We start from the raw sequence: 21,736 nt of genomic DNA, 5'->3' as shown, positions 1-21,736 counted from the left end.
ATAACACATTAAGGCTGCTCTACCCCGGTCATTTACCTCTCATGCATATTGACTTTTGATGCAATTTAAATGAGTGGATCACAAAAATTATCAAGGGAATCATATTGAAATAATTTTTAAAGAACACACTAAAACCCAGCTAGTTCATTCAAAGTTCGTCTGGGAATGAACCACTTAGCTATGCTTAGTAATTCAATACCTCAGAACCAGAATTGTTCATAATGTACCCCAGAACACAAATAGGGATGGTTCTTAAAGCAGCCTACATGAACGTAATTATAAAATAATCATTATGGATGAAGAAATCGGACTAGCTGGCTGGTGGCATGGCTGCAGGGGTTTCCAGTGTAACTGCACAAATCCAAGTGTACTGTATGTAACAAAAACCATCAATGAAGGCTGTATGCTGTTCTTTAACTGTATTGTACCCTGATAATATTTACCTCCTTCACAGGCATGTGTGGCTTAGGGGAAGCTTCAGCAAAGCACGTTGAGTCCTTTGGCTAAAAGATACTGTCGAAGTGCAAAGGATTTATCATATTATACTACCTCTTGGTACTTTTAGATTGTAAATGGTTTTGGGGGTGCATGTTTCACTCTGTATCAGAGGGGTAGTTGTGTTAGTCTGTATCCACAAAACCAACAAGGAATCTGGTGGCAGCTTACAGACTAATAGATTTATTTGGGCATAAGCTTTCCTGGGTAAAAACCCCACTTCTTCAGACTCCATGCATCGTGGCTTTGTTACCCATGAAAGCTTATGCCCAAATAAATCTGTTAGTCTTTAAGGTGCCACCAGACTCCTCCTTGCTTTTGTTTCCCTCTGATTTCTCTTTCCTATATTTCACTGGCATTGAAGTAACAGGTACATGTATGGCTTCCTACAAATGACAGCACATGTCATATAATAATTAGCCCTTTTGTGGCATCTCCCATGAAGGTTTCTCAAAGCATTTCACATACATTAGTGAATGAAGCTGGACTACTCCCCTCTGAATTAGGTATTCATTATCATAAATCCCAGCCCAACGGGCAAGGCACAAAAAGGGCACGTTGCTGTGCTGAGACCCCCTTTTCAATGGGTCAGAGCAGCCTCAGTTCCCACTGACTTCCCTGCTCCTCAGGCAGGCATCTGGTTGCAGCACCCCGGGGGGAAGCTGAGGTCTCTCAGCACCTTGTAGCCTTGATCTGGCCCTGCCCCGAGCTCTTTCCGCCTGAAAGATGGACAAAGCCCCAGACAGCCTGGGAGCCCCAGCGCTGGGCAGAGCCTTCCTGCTGCTGCCCTGCAAGGGCTGGGGCTCGCACGTGCCTGGGAATTTGGGGTCCTCCCGGGGCCAGTGGGTTTCGGGGGGCGCTGGGAGGGACGGAGCCTTGGCACAGCGTTAGCCCAGGCAGAGGCAGGGGTGGGAGCAGGAGACAAAGGGAGTCCCGTTATCCCCATTTCACACGTGGGGACGGTGAGGCCGAGGCGGGGGGCGCGTGCCGCAGCGCGTGGAGGAGCCGAGCGGGGGCAGACCCTGGCCTCCTGCCCCCAGCCCCCGCTGTCCCCAGCACCTTCACCCGCCGCGGGTCCGGCCCCGGCCCTCCCGCACTGGCCCCCCACGCCCTGTTTTGGGGACTACAGCTCCCACGATGCACCAGGCGCAGGGGGCACGCGAGCCCCCTCCCCCCCCGCTGGGCGACACGTGCCGCCGCTCTCGGCCAATGGGGGCGGGGCGGGGCTGGTCACGTGCCATTGTTTGGCGCTTTTGTGAGCAGCTGGTCGGTTAAGCGCTGAGTGTGGCCAGCCGCGCGGACGGAGCAGGTGGGCGAGCGGAGCGAGGTGCGGGGGAGGGGGAGACAGAACAGAGGGCGCCTAGCAGAGGCGCGGGGAAGCAGCGGGTCGGTGCCCGCGAGGGCGCCCACGAGGGCGGCGGTCGCGGGAGGGCCCCCCCCCCCTCGGTGCGGATCGGCGCTGGAGGGGATGGTCGGGGTTAATGCGGGGGGAGGGGGGCGCTGTGTTCGCCACAGCGCGGAATTGGTCAGCCTCCGTCAGGGACCGCGGCCGCTTTGGGGCGAGGAGGCGGCGGCGGCTCCGCGCTTTCCCCGGGTGAAGGGAGCGGCCGGTCCCCCACAGCGGTGCCGCGGCGCAGAGGGAGCGGGGCTGACAAAGAGGACAGGGCTGCGGGAGACAATGAGCTGGGGGACGGGGCGGGGCGCGTCCCCTCCCTCCGCCTGGGGCTCCATTGTCCCCGCCGCCGTGTGGGCGGGGAGCCCGGGGCGGTTCCCGACGGAGGGGGAGAGGGGTGGGCTCAGGCAGCGGCGGTTGTCCCCGATCCCCTCCCTCCTCTGACAGGGCCCCGGCTTTGTTCGCGGGGAAGGGGGCGGTGCCCAGCCAGCTCGGCCGCCCTCGAGGCCTTAGCGGGGAGCGGGGCCGCCTCGCTGCGAGGTGAGGGGCGCGGAAGGGACCGAATCCGGCTCGCAGGGCAGGGGCCGAGCCGAGGGAGGCTCCCCGGAGGAAGGGGCTGCCGCCTGAGGGGCTTTGGCGCGCGAAAGGCGGGGGCCCGTGTCAGGTGAAACGGGCGGGAGGGGTGGCTGGGGAGGGGGTACCCAGGTGCCCGGATGTTACAGTTAGCGCCGCCCCCTCCCCTTAGCCCCTGCGCGCGCTCTCCAGCGGTTTGAATTCGGTGCTGCTCGAAACGCGCGTGCCGAGGGAGGGGCTTCAAGAGAGCTCGCTTCTGAGTGGCTATGTGGGGCATCTGCCTGCCCCGTCCGGGGCATCTCATTGGGCCAATTAGGGAGCCGGTCCTGGCCCCGCCCCATGAGCTATAGCCTGTCCCAAGCACTGTCTGGAGATTACTCTACCTGGGGGGTCAGCTCTTCACTCTGCCCCCCACAGCCCCGCTTACCCACAATAGCCAGACTGTTCTACCATTACTCTTCCAGAGCCCCATCCGTCTGTTCTGCCTCCAAAGGGGGCGCCCCTCCCTACTATTCCAGGCTTACAGTCCTTGCCCCTCTGTAGCTATTGTTCTGGTTCTAATCTTTGCTATTTAACAATCCAGCTGTTCATAGTTGTCTCGCTTACCTCAACTAGCAGTCATGCTTTTGTGGTTTTGCAATGATCTCTGCTCTTATTTTAGTGAGGCTGTCATAATCTGGCATTAAGGAAAATGGTTCAGCTGTCTATCTTTAAAAGTGCAGAGTATCATGTAGTGCTTTTCATCTAATGGCTTCTAAATAACCATTCTAAACAGAGTCAACATCAGTGGGACTGTACCCATTTTTGTACATGAGTAAATGGAGGCACTTGTAGCTGGCCTGTATCTATTGGATCCTCTGGATAGAATGCAGGACTGGAACTCAAATCTGAGTTTTCTATTCCTGGCTCTGTTACTGCACTGCTGGGTCCTTGGGTAAGTCAGTTCCCCCTCTGTGCCTCCACTTCCCCATTAAAATGGGGATAATGATGCGAATACGGACTAACACGGCTGCTACTCTGAAACTGATAATGATACTGTTCACCTTTGTAAAGTGCTTTAAGATCGATGGGTGGAAAATGACCCTAAGAGCTAAGTGTTACAAAATGGTTATGCTCCAAGCATGCTGTATAATGTGGCTTGGTGTCTCTTCAGTAGATGGGTATCAGTCATAGCGTAAAAACAAGGGAAATTTGATCCTATTCGCACAAGAACAACCAAACTTAAAGTATCTTGAGAGACAGCTGTCTAATGACTAGTTGTCTCATTGTAGTCTTAAATATGGTGTTGACTAAGCCTAAATTGTCACTGCAATTCTCTGAAACTTGGAATAGGCTGCAGTCCTGAATCTACTTCCTTTGGACTATAGTGCCACCCCTGAAATTTAAAATCTATTACTTTCCTCAGTTTATGAAATGACTTAATCTTTGGTGGAAAAAAGCAGGATTAGTAGCCCTTTGTGGGGACAGAGAAATTATTGGACTAAACACTTACTTTGTGGCACTTGCAATTTAGAAGTGCAAACAAGGTCCGAAAATATTCGGATCAACTGGGCCTAGAGGCACTGAAATAGCAGAAACTTCTCCAACTGCCTAGATTGGCCACAAACTCTTAAATCATAGGGTTAGAAGGGACCGCAAGGTCATCCGGTTGTAGTAATTAATGCCTCTTCAGTATTCTCTTATTGTAACACACAGTGATTTTTGATTGGTGTTGCATTCTGCTGTGTAAAACAATTTTTTTAACTCTTATGGTTGTCTACTCAAAGAATTAATGACTATTTATTAATTACTTAGGGGTTCCACTGATTGGAGTCTTTCCAGAGCACATTTCTGGTGTCTACCTTCTTAGTCATGGCTTCTTCTGGTATGTAATGTGTTAAGAACACTTTATGGAATATTCCTGTATTGTATCTTCTCAATCACTTGTAAATGTTTTGAATAAATGGGAAGTTCCTTCACTACCCTAATTTTGATGTTAAATAAGCAGTAAGCAAAGTACTATTTTACTGTCTCTTAATGCAGGGGTTAGAAAACTTTAAATTAAATGCATGTGAAAACACACAAAGCTTTGTCTGCTAACAGATAGCATTAGATTAACTGAAAGCCATCTGGTATGGTTGATGAAAGTGACTATAAAATGTGCATGTGATGCCCTAAATCCTATAAGAAGACAAAGTCAGTTCTGCAGGAGTTTAGAAGCCATTTGTGCTCTGTCCTGAGAAACATAGTCTGAAGTTCTGGAAGAAAGGCTGGCCTGCTGGCTAAAGGGCGTTGGAAGACCAGGGTTCAATGCCTGGCTTTACCACAGCTTTCTGTGAGACCTTGGGCAAGTTATTTAATCTTGGTCCTTTAGTTCTCCATCTATAAAGTGGGGATACTTGCCTATCTAACTAGGATGTTGAGGATAAATTAATGTGTAAAGATGCACAGATACTGTTGTGGCTATGTGACTTAAGAAACAGATGTATTGTTGGCTTATGCGGCTGCTTTAAATAGGCTAATCTGCTCATTTTAAACTCTGTCTTCATTAAACAGCTGTGTTATCTAAGTCTAAGAATCATGTGTAATGAACCAAAGTCAACACTTAAGTTGGCTCCAAGTACCGATGTGTCTTGTCATTCTCTTAGATATTCAGGTGAAGGAGCTGGAAAAGCGTGCATCTGGGCAGGCATTTGAGCTGATACTTAGTCCTCCTTCAAAAGAAGCAGTCCCAGAATTTCCCCTCTCCCCTCCAAAGAAGAAGGATCTTTCACTGGAAGAAATTCAGAAAAAGTTGGAAGCTGCAGAAGAGAGACGTAAGGTAAATCCAAAGTAACAGTAGCTTAAAAGGCCAGTCAGGTAAAGCTCACTTTTAAAAAAACCAACAAAAACCCCTTTCTGATAAATCTAATATTGCAGGACTTTCAGTCTTAATATAGGTTTCAGAGTAACAGCCGTGTTAGTCTGTATTTGCAAAAAGAAAAGGAGTACTTGTGGCACCTTAGAGACTAACCAATTTATTTGAGCATAAGCTTTAGTGAGCTACAGCTCACTTCATCAGATTCATCCAATGAAGTGAGCTGTAGCTCACGAAAGCTTATGCTCAAATAAATTGGTTAGTCTCTAAGGTGCCACAAGTACTCCTTTTCTTTTAGTCTTAATATAGGCACTTGTTAGTTTGGACAACCAGCTAGCTACTCACATGCTAGCATAGCGCTGCAAAAGAGCAGGAGATTGTTTGCTTGTTAAATGGCTTGCAGTAGAATTTCTAAAGCTCTTACTCATTTGTATCAAATATATCTGCAAGACCTGAACTTCATTCCCAAAGTGACCCTTCAAGAGGTTGCCCCAAACACGGGGGTAGTGGGACATACAATAGGGAGAGAGACTGCTACTCTGTGATCTCCTAAAGTTTACTGAAAGGTTGTCTTCCTTCTAATTCTTCCTCCTACCTCTTACTTCATGGGGAAAGTCTTGGACTCCTCCCAGAAAAATCTGGCTATTGGTAAATCTCCGAAACACTCCTAATACAAAGTCCATGGTTGAAAGTTGGACTAGACATGGCACCTGCTGTTGAGACATGGCTTCAAATTCCTAATTATTATAAATAGGAGGGCCACAAATGTGAAGGCTTTTTAACATAAACGTAATATTTGAGTTGCATAGTCTCTAGTGTCTATGGCTTCATGTTAAGACGTACGGTGACTGGAGGAGGATAGAATCATCCAGAAAACTTGGCAGCAATGTACCCTTTTTCTTTCAGAAGCTATCTAGTTTACTAGATTCTTATACTTAACTGCAAGAACTTATTTTCTTGTGTACTCAACTATGATGGAATCTGGGCAAGTAGAGAAGGAAGGCATTGGGGATTTGTGCCTGATGTGTTAAGACTACAGTCACAAATGAAATCGGCAGTAGAAAATGTTGTCTCCAATGTAGACAAATTAGGTACCTTGCTATATAGTTCATCTGTCTTGTGTCTAAACATACGTGGTCTATCTTGTTAGTCTCATGAAGCAGAAGTCTTGAAGCAATTAGCTGAGAAACGAGAGCATGAAAAAGAAGTGCTTCAGAAAGCAATTGAAGAAAATAATAACTTCAGCAAAATGGCAGAAGAGAAGCTGACCCACAAAATGGAAGCTAACAAAGAAAACAGAGAGGCACAAATGGCTGCTAAACTGGAGCGCTTGAGGGAGAAAGTAGGTGTCGAGTTCTAATTCCCACTTGGGAAGAACTCTTGTATGTTCTTTTCTATGCTCACTAGCTAAACATAACCTACTAATGGCAGAGTGGGGTAATTCTCTAATTAGATATCTGGAGATCTGGGGGGTATCTTTTGGTCAGTCTCCACACTAAAGAGGATTATATATCTTATTAAATCCCCAAAAGACGTATAGTAATTCTCTTGGGAAGAGGGACTGGAGGGAATTTTCATGCACTTTAAAAAAGGAAGTAAGAAGTCACTGATCTTCAAAACTTTCAGTGGCGTATGCTACAATTCACCCTGTCATTTGGGGATCAGGTGTGAAGGTGGAATCAGAAGATTTGGCAGCTGAAGTGTAGACCTGAGTGCTGCTACAAACTTAGAGTCTTGGTTTCTTTAGTAGACTAATTCAAACAACTAATTGCTCAATCACCTTTGCTTTCTTCAGGACAAGCATATTGAAGAAGTACGAAAGAACAAAGAAGGCAAAGAACCTGGTGAGAACGAAACTGACTGACCTTCATTCTGGAAAATGACTCTCCCCCTCCCCTAAATATCCAAAGACTGTATTGGCCAGTGGGTTTTTTTTGTTGAATTTCTAGAAAACTGATGTAGAGCTGTATAGTTAGATCCAAACTGTACACTTGCTTTGGGGACTAAAGGGGAGATCTTACATGTTTCACTTTTTCTAAAGTGTTGTCTTTCCAGTGTAGCTATCTTGTTGCATCCTTTTCTACTCCAGTGAGCTTGCTACTGGGCTGATGGCTAGTACTGTATAAGCTCTGTAAGACATGTTTGTGAAAGGAATATGTAGTATACTATTCCATGCTGAATATCTGTTACACTTCAAAATCTGACTGTCCCAGTCTTATAAGATACTACTGTAACTGAGTGACTTAATAAAGCTGCACAGTGCTATTATCACAAGTGAATTATTTCTGGAACTAATATGACAATACATTTTAAAAAATCCAACTTTTATAGATGACTGTGTCTAAAACAGACTGTCTTTAACATTAGAAAGAAAAGCCTGAAGCAGCACTCTTTCTTACACCCAGCTACTGGATATACTGTATAGCATCCTTTTTCCCTAGAGCAGTCTTCATTGTTTTAATCTTACAATAAGAGCTTTGTTGTGGCACCTCAGCAGTTGTCAGCTGTTACGGTTCTTGTTTAAACAATTCAGAACCACCTCCCTCGGGATGTTGACACTTCAACAAATAAATCCTTGTTACCACATGACTTATCTGACTTTTTATGTTAAAAACAACTTTTTCTGGAAACACTAAGTGAGCAATCCAAGTGTCACCATGCAGCTTGTTGGAGAGACTTCAGGGGAAATAGTGACTTCAAACATGATGCAGTTCTTGCACTTCCCTAATCAAATGACAGAGGTTTAAATTTAAAAATGGGCATATTATCAAGACTTCCAGTACTTTCCATGTACATCAACTGTGGTACAGTGCAATCTACACCTATTACCAATTAAGAGGAGCTACACTTTGTGAGCAAAAAATAGCTTATTCTAACTCAAACAGTAGTTAGAGCTTAAGGGAGAGAGAGGAACACAACTCCCATCGCTGTCATTACAAAATAGTCCCCCAAAACTCTACTTCCTTAATTACTGTTATCATATGTTGTCCCTATTTAACTCAATTCATGCGAGTCTAACTGGAGACAGGCCATTATTTCACTTAATGTCACTCAACTCAGTAGCTTTCCTTCCAAAGTGAAAGACTCTAGAAGGAGTCTTGTAGACACTTATGAATGTATACTGCTAATTATGAGGAAAAGAAATAACTGCAAATTGCCCATGTAAGTAGCTATACGACCATAAAGTCTCCAACCTAGACATAGGTAGGATTCATTCTTAAAGTGAGCCCTGTTACTCAGACTTGTGTTATAATCTGTCCCAGAGAACTTTTCTAGCTAAATACAGGAGTACCCATTGAATGGCTTGACACCATATACACTTACCACTGAAGCTTGTAAGAGGCAAGGTACCAAACATGAGACGGCTCATGCCTGACTTCCAGAGGCACTGAGCACTAACAGCTCCCACTGACTTCATCTGGAATTTGGGATGGTCAGCACTGCTAAAACAGCTCTGAGGGCTCAAAATTGGACACCGTTTAATTTGTTGCTCTTATTGCAACAGTTACTTCACAATCCAGCTCCACTTCATGGGAATAAAAGTCCCAGGGCATCTGATGTCCTGAGGCTGGTGTGATGGCTGAGCCAGGCTTCTAGGGTTTTTAAATTACTGACCTGAATTCCAAGCTGCTCCTCCAGTTTTCTGGGGGCTGTTAATATGGAAGCCTTGTTTCTGCAGGTCCTTACATACCATGTGGAGTGTTTTTATTTGGTGTTCGTACAGTATCTAGAACAGTGAGACCCCTGGTCCGTGACTGGGGCTCCTCCTAGCTGCTACCTGTGTAATGACAGATCTGATCAGATCAAGAATCTATTCTGCATATTTAGTCCAAGTATCGTGGGGTGCTACTCCATCAAAGGGAGACAGGACAGAAGCAGAGGCAAAGTGACTTTTCTGAGATCACACAGCAGTGCCAATCAGAAATGAACCATAGATTTGGCAACTACCAGTCCAGTGCATCTCTCCTGAAATACACGGTGCTGCATTTAAACCATTCCTGTGAAAAAAGTCAGAGGCTCCCAAAGTATTCATCACATTGATTTTGTCTCACCTAGGGAAAAAGCCCAGCCCTGTCAGCACCCTAGTGCCATGCTGTGAAGAAGAGCACCACCCACTAAAACCTTGACATTATTCCTGTAGTAGGTTGCCAGATGGGCCCTGGAGCCCTGTCTAAAGATCTGGTCATGCCTAACCCAGATCCTGTTATATCCAAAAGGAACAACACAAAGGGGATATGGCTGAACTGGTCTCCTTCCATCTTTTTGAAGAAGGAGACTGGTGGAAGAAAAGGGTCTTAAAAGAAGGGTAATAAAGGAATTTGAGGAAGGAGGGACCCAGGAATTGCAAGGATGACACAGCAAGTGAGGGGAAAAGTGAAGTAATGGATTACAGGGAGAGATAGGATGGAACAGATAAGATGAGGCGAGAGAAAGGGAATAGACATCTGGAAAAAGTGAAAGGCTGGACAGCCTGTAAAGAGCACCAGGCTTTGTTAAAACAGACAAATTCAAGTTAGAATTCACAGTGAGGGTGACTGACCATGAGAACCAATTACAAAGGGAGGGTGCCTTCTCCATCTCTTGATGTCTTCAGCTCAAGATGCTGCCTGTCTGCAAGATATGCTTTAGCCAAACCCAAGTTACTGGGCTTATTACAGGTGTAACTGAAAATTAATTGCCTCTAGTATACAGGAGGTTATGCTAGATGATTTAATGCTCTCTTCTGGCCTTAACATCTATGAAACTACAAAGCTATATAATAATTCTTGGGTCCATATTAGAAGAATTGTGGCTTGGAAAGTGGGAAAAGGCTGTGAAACAAGGCTGTGATATGGTTTTTATTGGATTAACTATGAAAATTAATATAGCCAGTATTATAAAATCCCATGTTTTTTTATGCTGCCCTCATATTTTCAGTTTTCAATATACCACAGATTTTTGCAGTGATGATGTCCAACTACATCATAGAGATTGTCAGGGGACGCTAGACGTTTGGCATCTGAGTAGGGGATATTTGGGGTTGACGCCTTCACTGGTATGGATGACAATTTGGGATTGCAGAATAAACACATTAGCTGGATGTTTTTGCTATGTCATCTTTATGTTTTAGAGTTAACTCATTTCAGATGAACAGGCCAGTTCACACCTCTTTCAGGTATTGTTACAAATTATCTGCAGACTCTGGAAGATGTCACTGCATTGATATAGGCCCTAGGGCTTGTCTACACGGAGAAGCTATTGCAAAATAAGGTAGGATGTGAATTTAAAACATGATAGTTATTCCACACTAGTTCCAAACGTATACGCTCTTAGACAGGCTTGTCTAAACTGCAACGTTGTCAACAAAACTTTTGTCTTTCATGGGTACTTAAAAAAGCCCCCCTGCGAAAGATAAAAAGTTTTGCCGACATAAGTGGCAGTGTGAACGTGGCTTTGTCGGCAGGAGTGCTCTCCTGCCGACAAAGCTAACGCCGCTGGCGGGGCTGGAAGTATTTTGTCGGCAAAAGTGCCGACAAAATATCGACAGAGAGCATTCGCACACGCTGACTTTCAGTGACAAGCCTGACAAGTGTTGACACAGCCTTGTTGCTAAAAGCTGCGTAGTGTAGACAAGCCCTTATTCCACACTGAGTGATTTCTGCATATTTAGCTTATTGCACTTGCAAAGTGATTTAAGCTAAACTATATAAAGGCACTCACTGCAGAATAAGCATCCACATGGGGAGGTAGTACAAAATAGCTACTGCAGCCTATTTCCCTATGTAGATAAGCCTTTATTCTGTTCAAGTTTTCAGGGTTATGTTTGCAATAATGAGTGCTACAAAGACAATTTTTTTTAAAATGCAAGTTCAGATTCTGGAGCACAATTGTGCATCAAGGGGTGAATTCCATAGCCACCGAATCATGGATTACATAGGGGTTCTAGCTATGATTTAGAGAGCCCCAAATGGTCTGCAATCCAGTTGGAAAGATCTGTGTTCCTTTATAAATGGCTTTGACATACTTGCTATTGTTCCTACCGCTCAAGGACAGATGGCTGAGTATTCTTCATTGAGGATATTGCAGGAACCTTTTTTTGGCCATTTCCCTAGAGCAGTGGTTCTCAACCAGAGGTCTTCCAGGGGGTACATCAACTCATCTAGATATTTGCCTAGTTTATAAAAAGCACTGGCAAAATCAGTACAAACTAAAATTTGGTACAGACTATGACTTGTTTATACTGCTCTCTATACACTGAAATGTAAGTACAACATTTATATTCCAGTTGATTTATGACTATATGGTAACAATTGGAAAGCAATTTTTCAGTAATAGTGTGCTGGGACACTTTTGTATTTTTAGGTCTGATTTTGTAAGCAAGCAGTTTTTAAGTGAGGTTAAACTTGGGGGTATGTAAGACAAATCAGACTACTGAAAGGGGTACAGTAGCCTGGAAAGCTTGAGAATCACTGCCCTAGAGCCTGCATTTGGCAAGCTTCAGGTCAGAATGTAAGAATTACCTGTCTAGACTGGCTTTTGACTGACTTTTAGATTATTTTAAAGGTGACTTGTGAAGGGGGGAAAAAGGGGGTTGTATCTTGTTTTGCCTCTTTATGATGTATAAAGAAGACCTAGAAGGAGTTTTTTCCTAATAGAAATAGAAATCCAGGTTCTGTCTGCACTGGGTGAATCTTGTATGATTGGAGATCTGGTGAAATTATAAGTCTAGAGAGTGAAAGCTGAGCAAATGAGAAGGGAAGGAATTTTTAATCATACTTTTAAAGCATTTTTTTCAAACATAACACCTATTTAACTCCCAACCCTTCAAGGTAAGTTAAGGTGTTTCAGTGTAAAATACACATTCTCTGAGGCATGAAATACATTTTCTGCCAACCCCAGAGAAGACGAGACTTGACATTCCTGATACTTCCAAAGTCAAGAAACAGAAACTCAGCTCTTTATCCATCATAAAGAAGCAAAAAAAGATGCACAAGCCAAATTTTTAAAGATTCTCTGTGGGTCACTTTTCACATCCTCCATGACCTGCGTTTATTTTGAAGGTCTTGTGTTTTATTGATGGTTTTTAATGGTACCCAAATGCACTGGGTACTTCTAACACCCTGATCTTGCAGATACTGACAAATGTCAATAGTCACTAAAGTGTTTTTCATGGCAGAAACAGGTTGGGTATCGAGATGAAATGGTCTAAAATAAGGAGAGCTGAGAGGCCATTTGGGGATGAATTCAGATCAGAGATACAGCAGTCTGATTGCACTGATCCCTGTCTCCTGTTCGATAAAACTGACACCAAACCACGAAGAATCAGAAGACAAAACAATAGAAGAACCTTTGTCAACTCCTGTGTCACCTGAAGTTTCTTCTCTAACATTAGTGAGTTAAACCTCACAACCCACTTGTGTGATATTACTGAGCCTATTTTATAGATGGAATGCCTGGTAATATGGGTACAAATAGCACTGTGTCATGAAAATAGCAGGGAATTTGCAGGAAAGTGCTATGCTGAGATTCACATCATAGAGCTATATTTTATTGAGGAACCGGTGCAGAAAGGCAGGTGTCCCTGGGAATGGGCCTATTTAAATCTTGATCTGAAGCTACACCAGTGTGATTGGATGTTGATCGCCGTGTAAAGATAATGGTCATATATTTGAATCAATAAATATTTTAAAACCCAGTGAAAAGAGTTTGCACAACATACTGGGCTCCAGAAAAGCCACCACTGTAACATGATAGCTCAGCTGGGCTGGGAAATGTGGGAAGATTGCCAAGGTTTTCAGAAGGATCCAGACGGGTTGCCATTGGAGAGGGTGTGAGAAGTGTGTGTTCATGTGGAAAGCAGGTGCCCCTCACTAGACTTTGGAGCTGCCTGCTTGAAAACAAAGAGGTGTCAATAGAGCGACCTAAGCAGTAATAATGCAATGGTCACTTCGTTTTCATGTTTTGGAGGGGTAGCCGTGTTAGTCTGTATCAGGAAAAACAATGAGGGGTCCTTATGGCACCTTAGAGACTAACAAATTTATTTGGGCATAAACTTTCCGGGCTAGAACCCACTTCATCGGATGCATGGAGTGGAAATTACAGTAGCAGGTATAAATACACAGCACATGAAAAGATGGCAGTTGCCTTACCAAGTGGGATGTCAGTCTAAGGAGGCAATTCAATTAACAGTAGGAGAGCAAGGCAGGAAAAATCCTACTGTTAACTGAATTATTTCATTAGACTGACCTCCCACTTGGTAAGGCAACTCCCAACTTTTCATGTGCTGTGTATTTATACCTTCTACTGTATTTTCCACTCCATGCATCTGTTGAAGTGGGTTCTAGCCCGGAAAGTTTATGCCCAAATAAATTTGTTAGTCTCTAAGGTGCCACAAGGACCCCTCATTGTTTTTTCGTTTTCATGCAGAAAATACAGGCTGATGGAGCTGCTAGCCATGGGCAGAGGGGAAAGTTCAAGGATCTTAAATCCTCTCCCCATCCTGCAAAATGTAAATACTCTGAATTCTAGAAATGCCCCTAATCCCCCACGCCTGATCAAGGCAGATTTTGGACAGGGTCACCCTGAGGCCGGGATTAAAGCTGCTGGTTTTAAAATAACTTCTTAGGGAAATTAATGTCCCAGCAAGAAAAGGGAGAGCTGCAGGGGTCGGCTCTTCCCCGCAACCCCCCCTCCACCCTCAGCTCCCGGCATCTCCCTCTCTTTGCTGCCCCATTGCGCCCCAGCGGCAGGTCTCCGCGGCCTCCAGATGGCGCAGCTCCCTCGCTGCAGCTCCTCGGCCCCCGGGTTGCAGCGGCGCAGGCGTCTCTGCCAGCTGGGTGGGGCAGGGAAGCAGATGACGGCCGCTGCAGAGGGGCGGCCCGGCCGGACTGGGGATCGCCTCCCTCCCCTCTGTCTCCCAGGTGCCACTGGGACCAGGGTGGGGCAGAGCCAGGAGCATCGGACAGGGGCCGAGGGAATTCGAGCTTCGCAGGTACCTGAGCGGGACAAGGGAGGGACTGAGCTGTTTGGGGGTGCCAGGAGCGCACGATTCTGGGGACCCCTGAGAACTAGGAGTAGCCTAGGTACTCCCTTGCGCCGGGCACCTCTGAGATCCTTGTTTGCTTGGGGAGCCAGTATACGGGGTACTTCCCTAACACTACGAACCTCTGAGATCCCCATAGCCTTTAAGCCTAATACCAAGGATCTCTAGGGGACACCCTGGGGCATCCTTCACGGCAGGAATCTGCAGGGGACCCCAATACTTAAAAACTTAGGGCACTAGAAAATGGGGTACCCTGCGTGGAAACCCTAATAGCTACAGATCTCTCGGGTACCTGGAGACTGATGGGGAGCCCTGGTACTGCATACTCCTGGGGGGACCCTAATCCTATAGATCCTAATATTAGGAAATTCTCAGAAACCCTAGTACCCTGAGCCTTTTGGGGGCCCCTAATATATGGCACATCAAGGGACCCTGGTATCTGGAGGCTAGAGTTTGCTCTCAGTTATGTGGCTGAATGCCTATTGACTTGAGTGGAGCTATCCTGGATTTACACTGGCAGAATTTGGTCCTTGAGCTTTAGGGGAGTCTGCTACCTGTACATAGCTGGGTCCTGCTGATGCAGTCCCAGCAACCAAGTCCAAAAAAATCACAGCTCTGTTTTGGATCAGTTTCTGCCTGTCTGAGGAAAGTTTTTCAGAACTTTGAGAAATAAGATAAAAATTCAATTGAGGTGAAATTGATCCCTACAGGGCACACTGAGTTTAATCCAGCAATTGAAGTGAGTTTTGCTGATCCTGCCCCAGTTTAAAAGAAACCACATAGTGACTGACATTTAAAATATACCAAATTTTATTTATGCTTTTAACAGGATGTTTACGTTTGTACACAAGCAAATACACATGTAAACATTTAGGGCCAGATGCTGCAAACTTCACATTAAGTAGCACTCTATGAGACTTCCGATGTAAGTGCTACTCAACATGAGTCAGGGATACCTTGTGGGAGAGTTAGTTTATGGCACTGGAGATGCCTGGGTATTTGGTGCAGTACTGTTAAAATCTAGTTAGGTACGTAGATGTTCTTGATTCAGAGTGTAAATGAGACTAGTATTTTCCTAGGTACTGTACAGGGCCCTTATTGTTTCTTTGCTCCCACTATGTTGTAAGGAAGTTCACTAGTGAAAGATTAGTGCTGCTCAAACCAGTCTCGGGGCTGCCTGATTTAAGCTGTTTTCTGTTTCCTATTTTCTGTTTTGTTTGGCCACATGGAAGGTCACTCTGTGAATGATATATTTCCTTGCTACTGTTAAGACTCTGAATCAGAGGTGGTGCTAACCTACAGGAATATTTTTGGGTCCCTTTTCACCACCCCCACTAAAAATACTATGTGCATTATTTCCACAAACCAAAAAATATACCAACACATACTCATACACTTGTGGTAACAAGTCCACGTTAAGGGTACTTTGGGTGTAATACTAAATCAGGGAACGCTTGAGCTGCTGGGGGCCTAAGTAAATACTTAGTCTGCTTATGCCTAGCAAGCTTATCACTGCTTCAAATGCATATTTCTCTATTGCCTTGTAGATTCTGGAGCAGTGTCTCCTAAAATGTAGCAAACTGGGGCCTTAGCTTTACTGGGCATTTTCTCCGATTCCAACAATTGATGAACCAACCACCCATCCACCAATATAGCTCGGAGCTGGATAAGCACCGCCCATGCAAATCGTGGCTTTCCTTGTCTCCACCTGGGGTTTGCACTGGTGTGCAGCTATGCTGACAGCAGGAATCAGGACATATTCTCAGTGCAGACGAGGCTTGAGGTTTTTACCAAACCATGGAAGATTTTCTATCACTTAATGTATGTGACCAACAATGTGTTTGAGTCAGGAACCACGTGTGCAGCTGCCTTCTTGCCCATGCCTTCCCCAGCAGGGATCAGGATGGTTTCTGTTCTTTTTGTTGAGGATTAGTTGGAGTGTAGAAGAAGTTGGTGATTACTTTCCATTGTCACCCTCCCCATTCTGGTGATTCCCATCAGGAGGAGAAGAGGGTGGCAGGAGCAATTTGGAGGCTGCCTCCCAAAGAGTTTTCTGTCTCGTACCCTGGAATTCTTTTATATAATGTGATTTCAGCACTAATCAGAGCTGCACAGAACAGGAAATATTATTTTGTCCTCAAGCCTATTTTTTTCAATATCACAGTGTGTTCTAGTGGTCCCAACCACGAGTTGGATCTCATTGTGCTAATTGCTGTACAAACCTAGAATAACAGTCCTTGCATCAAGGATTTTACAATCTAAATAATCTTCTAGACAGACAGTGGGGGAAAGGGATGCAGTGTAGAAGCAGAGCACTAAGCAATCTTTTTGTCTGAATGCGTGTGGTTCATCTTCAGATATCAGCACGGGGGGGGGCATGTATCTGCTCTGTCTATTTTGATATAGAGGTAATGATAGCAGGTCGTTAATAATAATAATTAATAATAAATAATGCCCCTAACCTTGTCTAAGGGTACATTTACCCTGTGACAAAAGACCTGTGTCATGGCCACAGCTGGCCCAGGTCAGCTGACAGGGCTCAGGCTGAGAGGCTATAAAATTGCAGTGTAGATGTTCAGGCTCAAGCCTAGGCTCTGAGACCCCCAAGAGTGAGGAGGGTCTTAGAGCCAGGGGTCCAGCAAGAGCCCAAATGTCTATACTGCAGTTTTTAGTCAGCTGTCCTGGGTTTAGGGTTGCCAGCCCTCCAGGATTGTCCTGAAGTCTCAGGGGATTAATCTTTAATTATAAATAATGTCATGTGATGAAAACTCCAGGAATTCATCCAACCAAAGTTGGCAACCCTATTGGGCTAGGAGATTCGGTGCTGTGTGTTTTTTATCACAGTGTAGCTGTACCCTGAGCTGTTCCAATGGCTTTGTCATAAATATAAAGGGAAGGGTAAACACCTTTAAAATCCCTCCTGGCTAGAGGAAAAACCCTTTCACCTGTAAAGGGTTAATAAGCTAGGATAACCTTGCTGGCATCTGACCACAATGACCAATGAGGAGACAAGATACTTTCAAAGCTGGAGTGGGGGAGAAACAAAGGGTCTGGGTCTGTCTGTGTGATACTTTTGCTGGGGACAGCACAGGAATGGAGTCTTAGAACTTAGTAAGTAATCTAGCAAGATATGCGTTAGATTCTGTTTGTTTAAATGGCTGATAAAATAAGCTGTGCTGAATGGAATGGATATTCCTGTTTTTGTGTCTTTTTGTAACTTAAGGTTTTGCCTAGAGGGATTCTCTATGTTTTGAATCTGATTACCCTGTAAGGTATCTACCATCCTGATTTTACAGAGATGATTCTTTTTTACTTTTTCTTCTATTAAAATTCTTCTTTTAAGAAACTGAATGCTCTTTTCATTGTTCTTAAGATCCAAGGGTTTGGGTCTGTGGTCACCTATGCAAATTGGTGAGGATTTTTATCAAACCTTCCCCAGAAAAAGGGGGTAAGATTTGGGAGGATTTTGGGGGGAAAGACGTTTCCAGATGAACTCTTTCCTAATAATAATAATATCGGTGTTAGATGTTTGGTGGTGGCAGCGAAAGTCCAAGGGCAAAGGGTAAAATAGTTTGTACCTTGGGGAAGTTTTAACCTAAGCTGGTAAAAGTAAGCTTAGGAGGTTTTCATGCAGGTCCCCACATCTGTACACTAGCGTTCAGAGTGGGGAAGGAACCTTGACAGGGTTCATGTCTGAAATGTAAGAGTTAATCTAAAGCGCCCAGTTGCACAGAGCCTGGAATGGGGTTTGAACTTTGTGTTTAAACAAGGCTTTAGCAAATAGAGTTAGGGTAAACACATTTAAAAAAAAACCAAGAACGTTCTAGCCTAGAACAGGGTCGTCTTAATACACTTCCAAGGCCAGTGTGAATGTGGTAAAAGGAGCCCAAAAGTTTGGTTTTTGTCTCTTCAGAGACAGTAGTTTCTGAGTAGAATGCAACTACATAACAGTTTGCTCCCACAGAATGTGTTAGGGAATCTAAATGATGTGTTTAGAGTATTTGTGTTTTGTAACCCCTGCTCCAATGGGGTCAAACTTGCTTGTGACCTCTAGGCCCTGCTGTAATACAAATAATAGTGTTTAAACCCAAATCAAAAAACCCTCCATGCTACTTTTCATTCTTCATTTATTGTAAATGTCGGGAGACCATTATCTCTGATAAGCAGATCTACCAAGATTTAAAAACAAACAAATGAACCCTACATGTTGATCCCCAGTAATGCTGCTTTTAAAACTAACTAAACTTTCCTTTCTTCTCTTCATGAAGGTTCGCTTGCTTGGCAGCAATTGAGTGTACTGGTCTCCTTGTCATGGCAACCATTGTCCCGGAAAAACTTACTCGCCTTTTCATTAATGTGCAGCAGCTTTGGCAGGTCCCCAGGCTGCTGGAAACGGCATTCCCCTCGCCTCCCTGCACCGTGGGTACCTCAGATGTGCCTAAGGTCTTCTGGAAACCCTACATTCACACCGGCTACAGACCCCTCAACCGGACCTGGAAGTATTACTTCTTGACGCTTTTCCAGCCGCACAACGAAGCTGTCAACGTCTGGACTCACCTCGTGGCTGCACTAATCCTGCTGTTGAGGTTCCAGCGTCTTTCCCAGACAGTGGATTTTGTGAGCGATCCTCATGCCCATCCCCTGTTCATCATTGCCATTGCTTCTATCACCTACCTAACCTTCAGCACCCTGGCTCACCTCCTCCAAGCCAAATCAGAGGTCTGGCATTATAGCTTCTTTTTCATGGACTATGTGGGAGTAGCCATTTACCAGTACAGCAGTGCCTTGGTGCATTACTACTATGCCATTGAGCCAGACTGGCATGCAAGGATCATGGGGTTTTACATGCCGGGGGCTGCTTTGCTAGCTTGGTTATCGTGTGCAGGTTCCTGTTATGCTAAATATAGATACCATCAGCTTCCCCGCCATCTGAGCAGGGTGTGTCAGGAAATGCCCTTGGGCCTGGCGTATGCTCTAGACATTAGCCCAGTAATTCACCGGCTCTACACTGTTCAGCCCTCCGAGCAGGCAGATCCAGCCCTTTTATACCACAAATGCCAGGTGCTGTTTTTCCTTATCGGTGCTTTTTTCTTCTCGTACCCTTATCCAGAGAAATGGTTTCCAGGGAAATGTCATTTCTTTGGGCAGGGGCATCAGATCTTCCACGTGTTTCTGGTGCTGTGCACCCTAGCCCAGGTGCAGGCGGTGGCTCTGGACTATGAGTCAAGGAGGGAGATCTACACCAGTCTGCACGGTAACCAGACTCGCAATTTCTCTGCCCTGTGCTTCTTCACCGTAGCCTGCTGCCTCCTCACTGCCGCTTACATGACCAGCAAAGTGAAGTGCAAACTGAATTGCAAAGGAGAATGAAAGCTGTGGAGAGGAAGCTCCTGATCTTTCCCATCCTGGCTGTTTGAGGGGATGCCACCATAACAATCTGGATTCAAATCTGGCTATGGACAAGTGTAAAGTGTGATGGAATGCTTGGAAATGTGCTATTGTTAAGTGATCTGCAAAGGGAAAATGCTGGAAGTTTGTGCTCTTTTGGATTTTTTATGATGGATAAAGAAGACCTGGAAAGGTGTATGTGTGTATAAGTGTTAAACCGGTTTCTTTTTCTGCTGATTTTCTGCCTTCGAAATTCCGGTGCTGTCTTTAAAAGACCTCAATGAAGAGGGAGTAACGCTCTCTTTGCTAAATATGCAGCCCGCTGCCCCGACATCTAAGGGCTGAGAAAGCTGACTTGCACAACTGAGATCTAGGTCTAGCAAAACCAGGAGTGGTCAATTCTAATATTTCTCAGGCAGAAGTTAAGACAGAAAAAACAAGTCCAGCTTGTCTTTACATGTCGCAAAGCAAAGCAAACAAGGGGACAAGACAGACATTTTTTTTCTATTCAGGTCACTTTATATAGCACAGGAACTTTACACGGCACTTTACACACAGAGAAAGACATGTGGCCTGCCCTTATAATCTAAATAAGACAAGATACACTGAAGACAAGGCCCTATCAGGAGGGGGGAGGAGGTTATCAGTGATGAAGAGGAGAAGGGAGGAAGGATAGCTGGAAGAAATGGGTTTCTAGGCGGGATCTGAAGGAGGAGAGAGGCCAGTAGGCCACTGAGAAGAGGGAAATTTTGTCTTTACTGCCCCTGTACCCCTAAAAGTTCCCTCTGTTGCCACCACGGGTTCAGTTCCATTGCAGGTAGCAATAATGAGAATCCCTGGTGTTTTAACCACCGTGTCTTGCAGACCTGATCCGGGTGATAAAACCACTGGCAGCTAGTCTCTACTACAGCTGTCGGCACTGTCGTTACACCAGCATTGGCAAGAGTGGTAAAGAGAGACGCTCTCGTAAACGTAGCCAGAGTCCTGGACGTTCTAGAACAGGTTTGAAAGTCGCTGTGCTTGAACAAAAAGCTTCAGAGAGAAACCGCAGAACTAAAATTCATTTGCATATTTAACACCATTAATTTGGGCTTGAATAGGGACTGGGAATGGCTGGCTCTTTACAAAAGCAGCTTTGCCTCTCCTGGAATTGACACCTCCTCGTCCACTGTTGGGAGTGGACACCATCCACCCTGATCGAATTGGCCCTGTCAGCACTGGGTCTCCATTTGTGAGGTAACTCCCTTCTCTTCATGTGCCAGTATATTTATGTCTGCGTCTGTAATTTTCACTCCATGCATCTGAAGAAGTGGGGTTTTTACCCACAAAAGCTTATGCTCAAATAAATCTGTTAGTCTTTAAGGTGCCACCAGACTCCTTGTTGCTTTTGCGGATACGGACTATCACGGCTACCCCCTGATACTTGATAGCCAGAGTGTGCCCCAGGCATAGGGGCGGCATGAATGCAGAGGTGAATCTGCGGGTGGGAAAAGGAGCAGAAGGAAGGGGACCTGCAAGCAGTGAGAGATAGGTGGGGGCAAAAGCGCCAATGAAAGTGAGTGCTCACACCCCCTCCCCGAATCTGTGCCCCAGCCCTGTGTTTTCCCCCAGCGTGCTGCGTTCCTCCTCCTCGCCCCTCCCTCCCAGCGCTTGCCTTGAGAAACAGGTGTTTTGCAGTGCAAGTGCTGGGAGGGGGAGGGGGAAGGAAGCAGGATGTGGCGGCCCACTCAGGGGAGGAGGCAGAGGTGAGCTGGGGTGTGGGGGGGCGGGTTGGGGAGCTGCTGGTGGGTGCAGAGCACCCACCAGTTTTTCCCCGTGGGTGCTTCAGCCCCAGAGCACCCACGGAGTCGGCGCCTATGGGTGGGGGGCGAGATTGGTGAGTACAAGGAGCCTGGATTCGATGTGGCAAGAGATGGGAAAGATTCAAGATGGGGGGCCTGGACTGAAGCAGCTGGGATGTGGGTGGAGGGCAGGAAGATGACTTTAGCAGCAGTTTTTGGGACAGACTAAGGAGGAGAAGATGATTGTG

At 45.5% G+C, this 21,736-nt stretch overlaps 2 protein-coding genes across 4 annotated transcripts; both read left to right on the top strand.

The window, feature by feature from the left end:
- Positions 1–1,705: 1,705 nt before the first annotated feature.
- STMN1 (stathmin 1) lies at positions 1,706–7,565 on the top strand. 3 transcript variants are annotated; one of them, XM_073317703.1, is made up of 5 exons: positions 1,706–1,804; positions 4,256–4,325; positions 5,089–5,261; positions 6,448–6,639; positions 7,093–7,565. In XM_073317703.1, exons 2-5 carry the CDS (start codon positions 4,313–4,315, stop codon positions 7,159–7,161), a joined length of 447 nt encoding a protein of 148 aa, XP_073173804.1. In that variant the 5' UTR covers positions 1,706–1,804; positions 4,256–4,312; the 3' UTR covers positions 7,162–7,565. The 3 variants fall into 3 exon arrangements, with proteins under 3 accessions (XP_073173804.1, XP_073173806.1, XP_073173803.1); XM_073317705.1 differs by having other exon boundaries at positions 1,762–1,822; XM_073317702.1 differs by lacking the exons at positions 1,706–1,804; positions 4,256–4,325 and having other exon boundaries at positions 5,052–5,261.
- A 6,557-nt stretch (positions 7,566–14,122) lies between these two features.
- On the top strand, positions 14,123–21,073 carry PAQR7 (progestin and adipoQ receptor family member 7). Its single transcript, XM_073317734.1, has 2 exons — positions 14,123–14,268; positions 18,588–21,073. The coding sequence occupies exon 2, from the start codon at positions 18,631–18,633 to the stop codon at positions 19,687–19,689; it is 1,059 nt and encodes a 352-aa protein (XP_073173835.1). The 5' UTR covers positions 14,123–14,268; positions 18,588–18,630; the 3' UTR covers positions 19,690–21,073.
- Positions 21,074–21,736: the final 663 nt, after the last annotated feature.

The sequence above is a fragment of the Lepidochelys kempii genome, chromosome 19, assembly GCF_965140265.1.
Source record: "Lepidochelys kempii isolate rLepKem1 chromosome 19, rLepKem1.hap2, whole genome shotgun sequence".
In the NCBI taxonomy this organism is placed as follows: Eukaryota; Metazoa; Chordata; order Testudines; family Cheloniidae; genus Lepidochelys; species Lepidochelys kempii.
The sequence above is the reverse complement of the archived record's forward strand: the minus strand, read 5'-3'. Positions and strand labels throughout refer to the sequence as shown.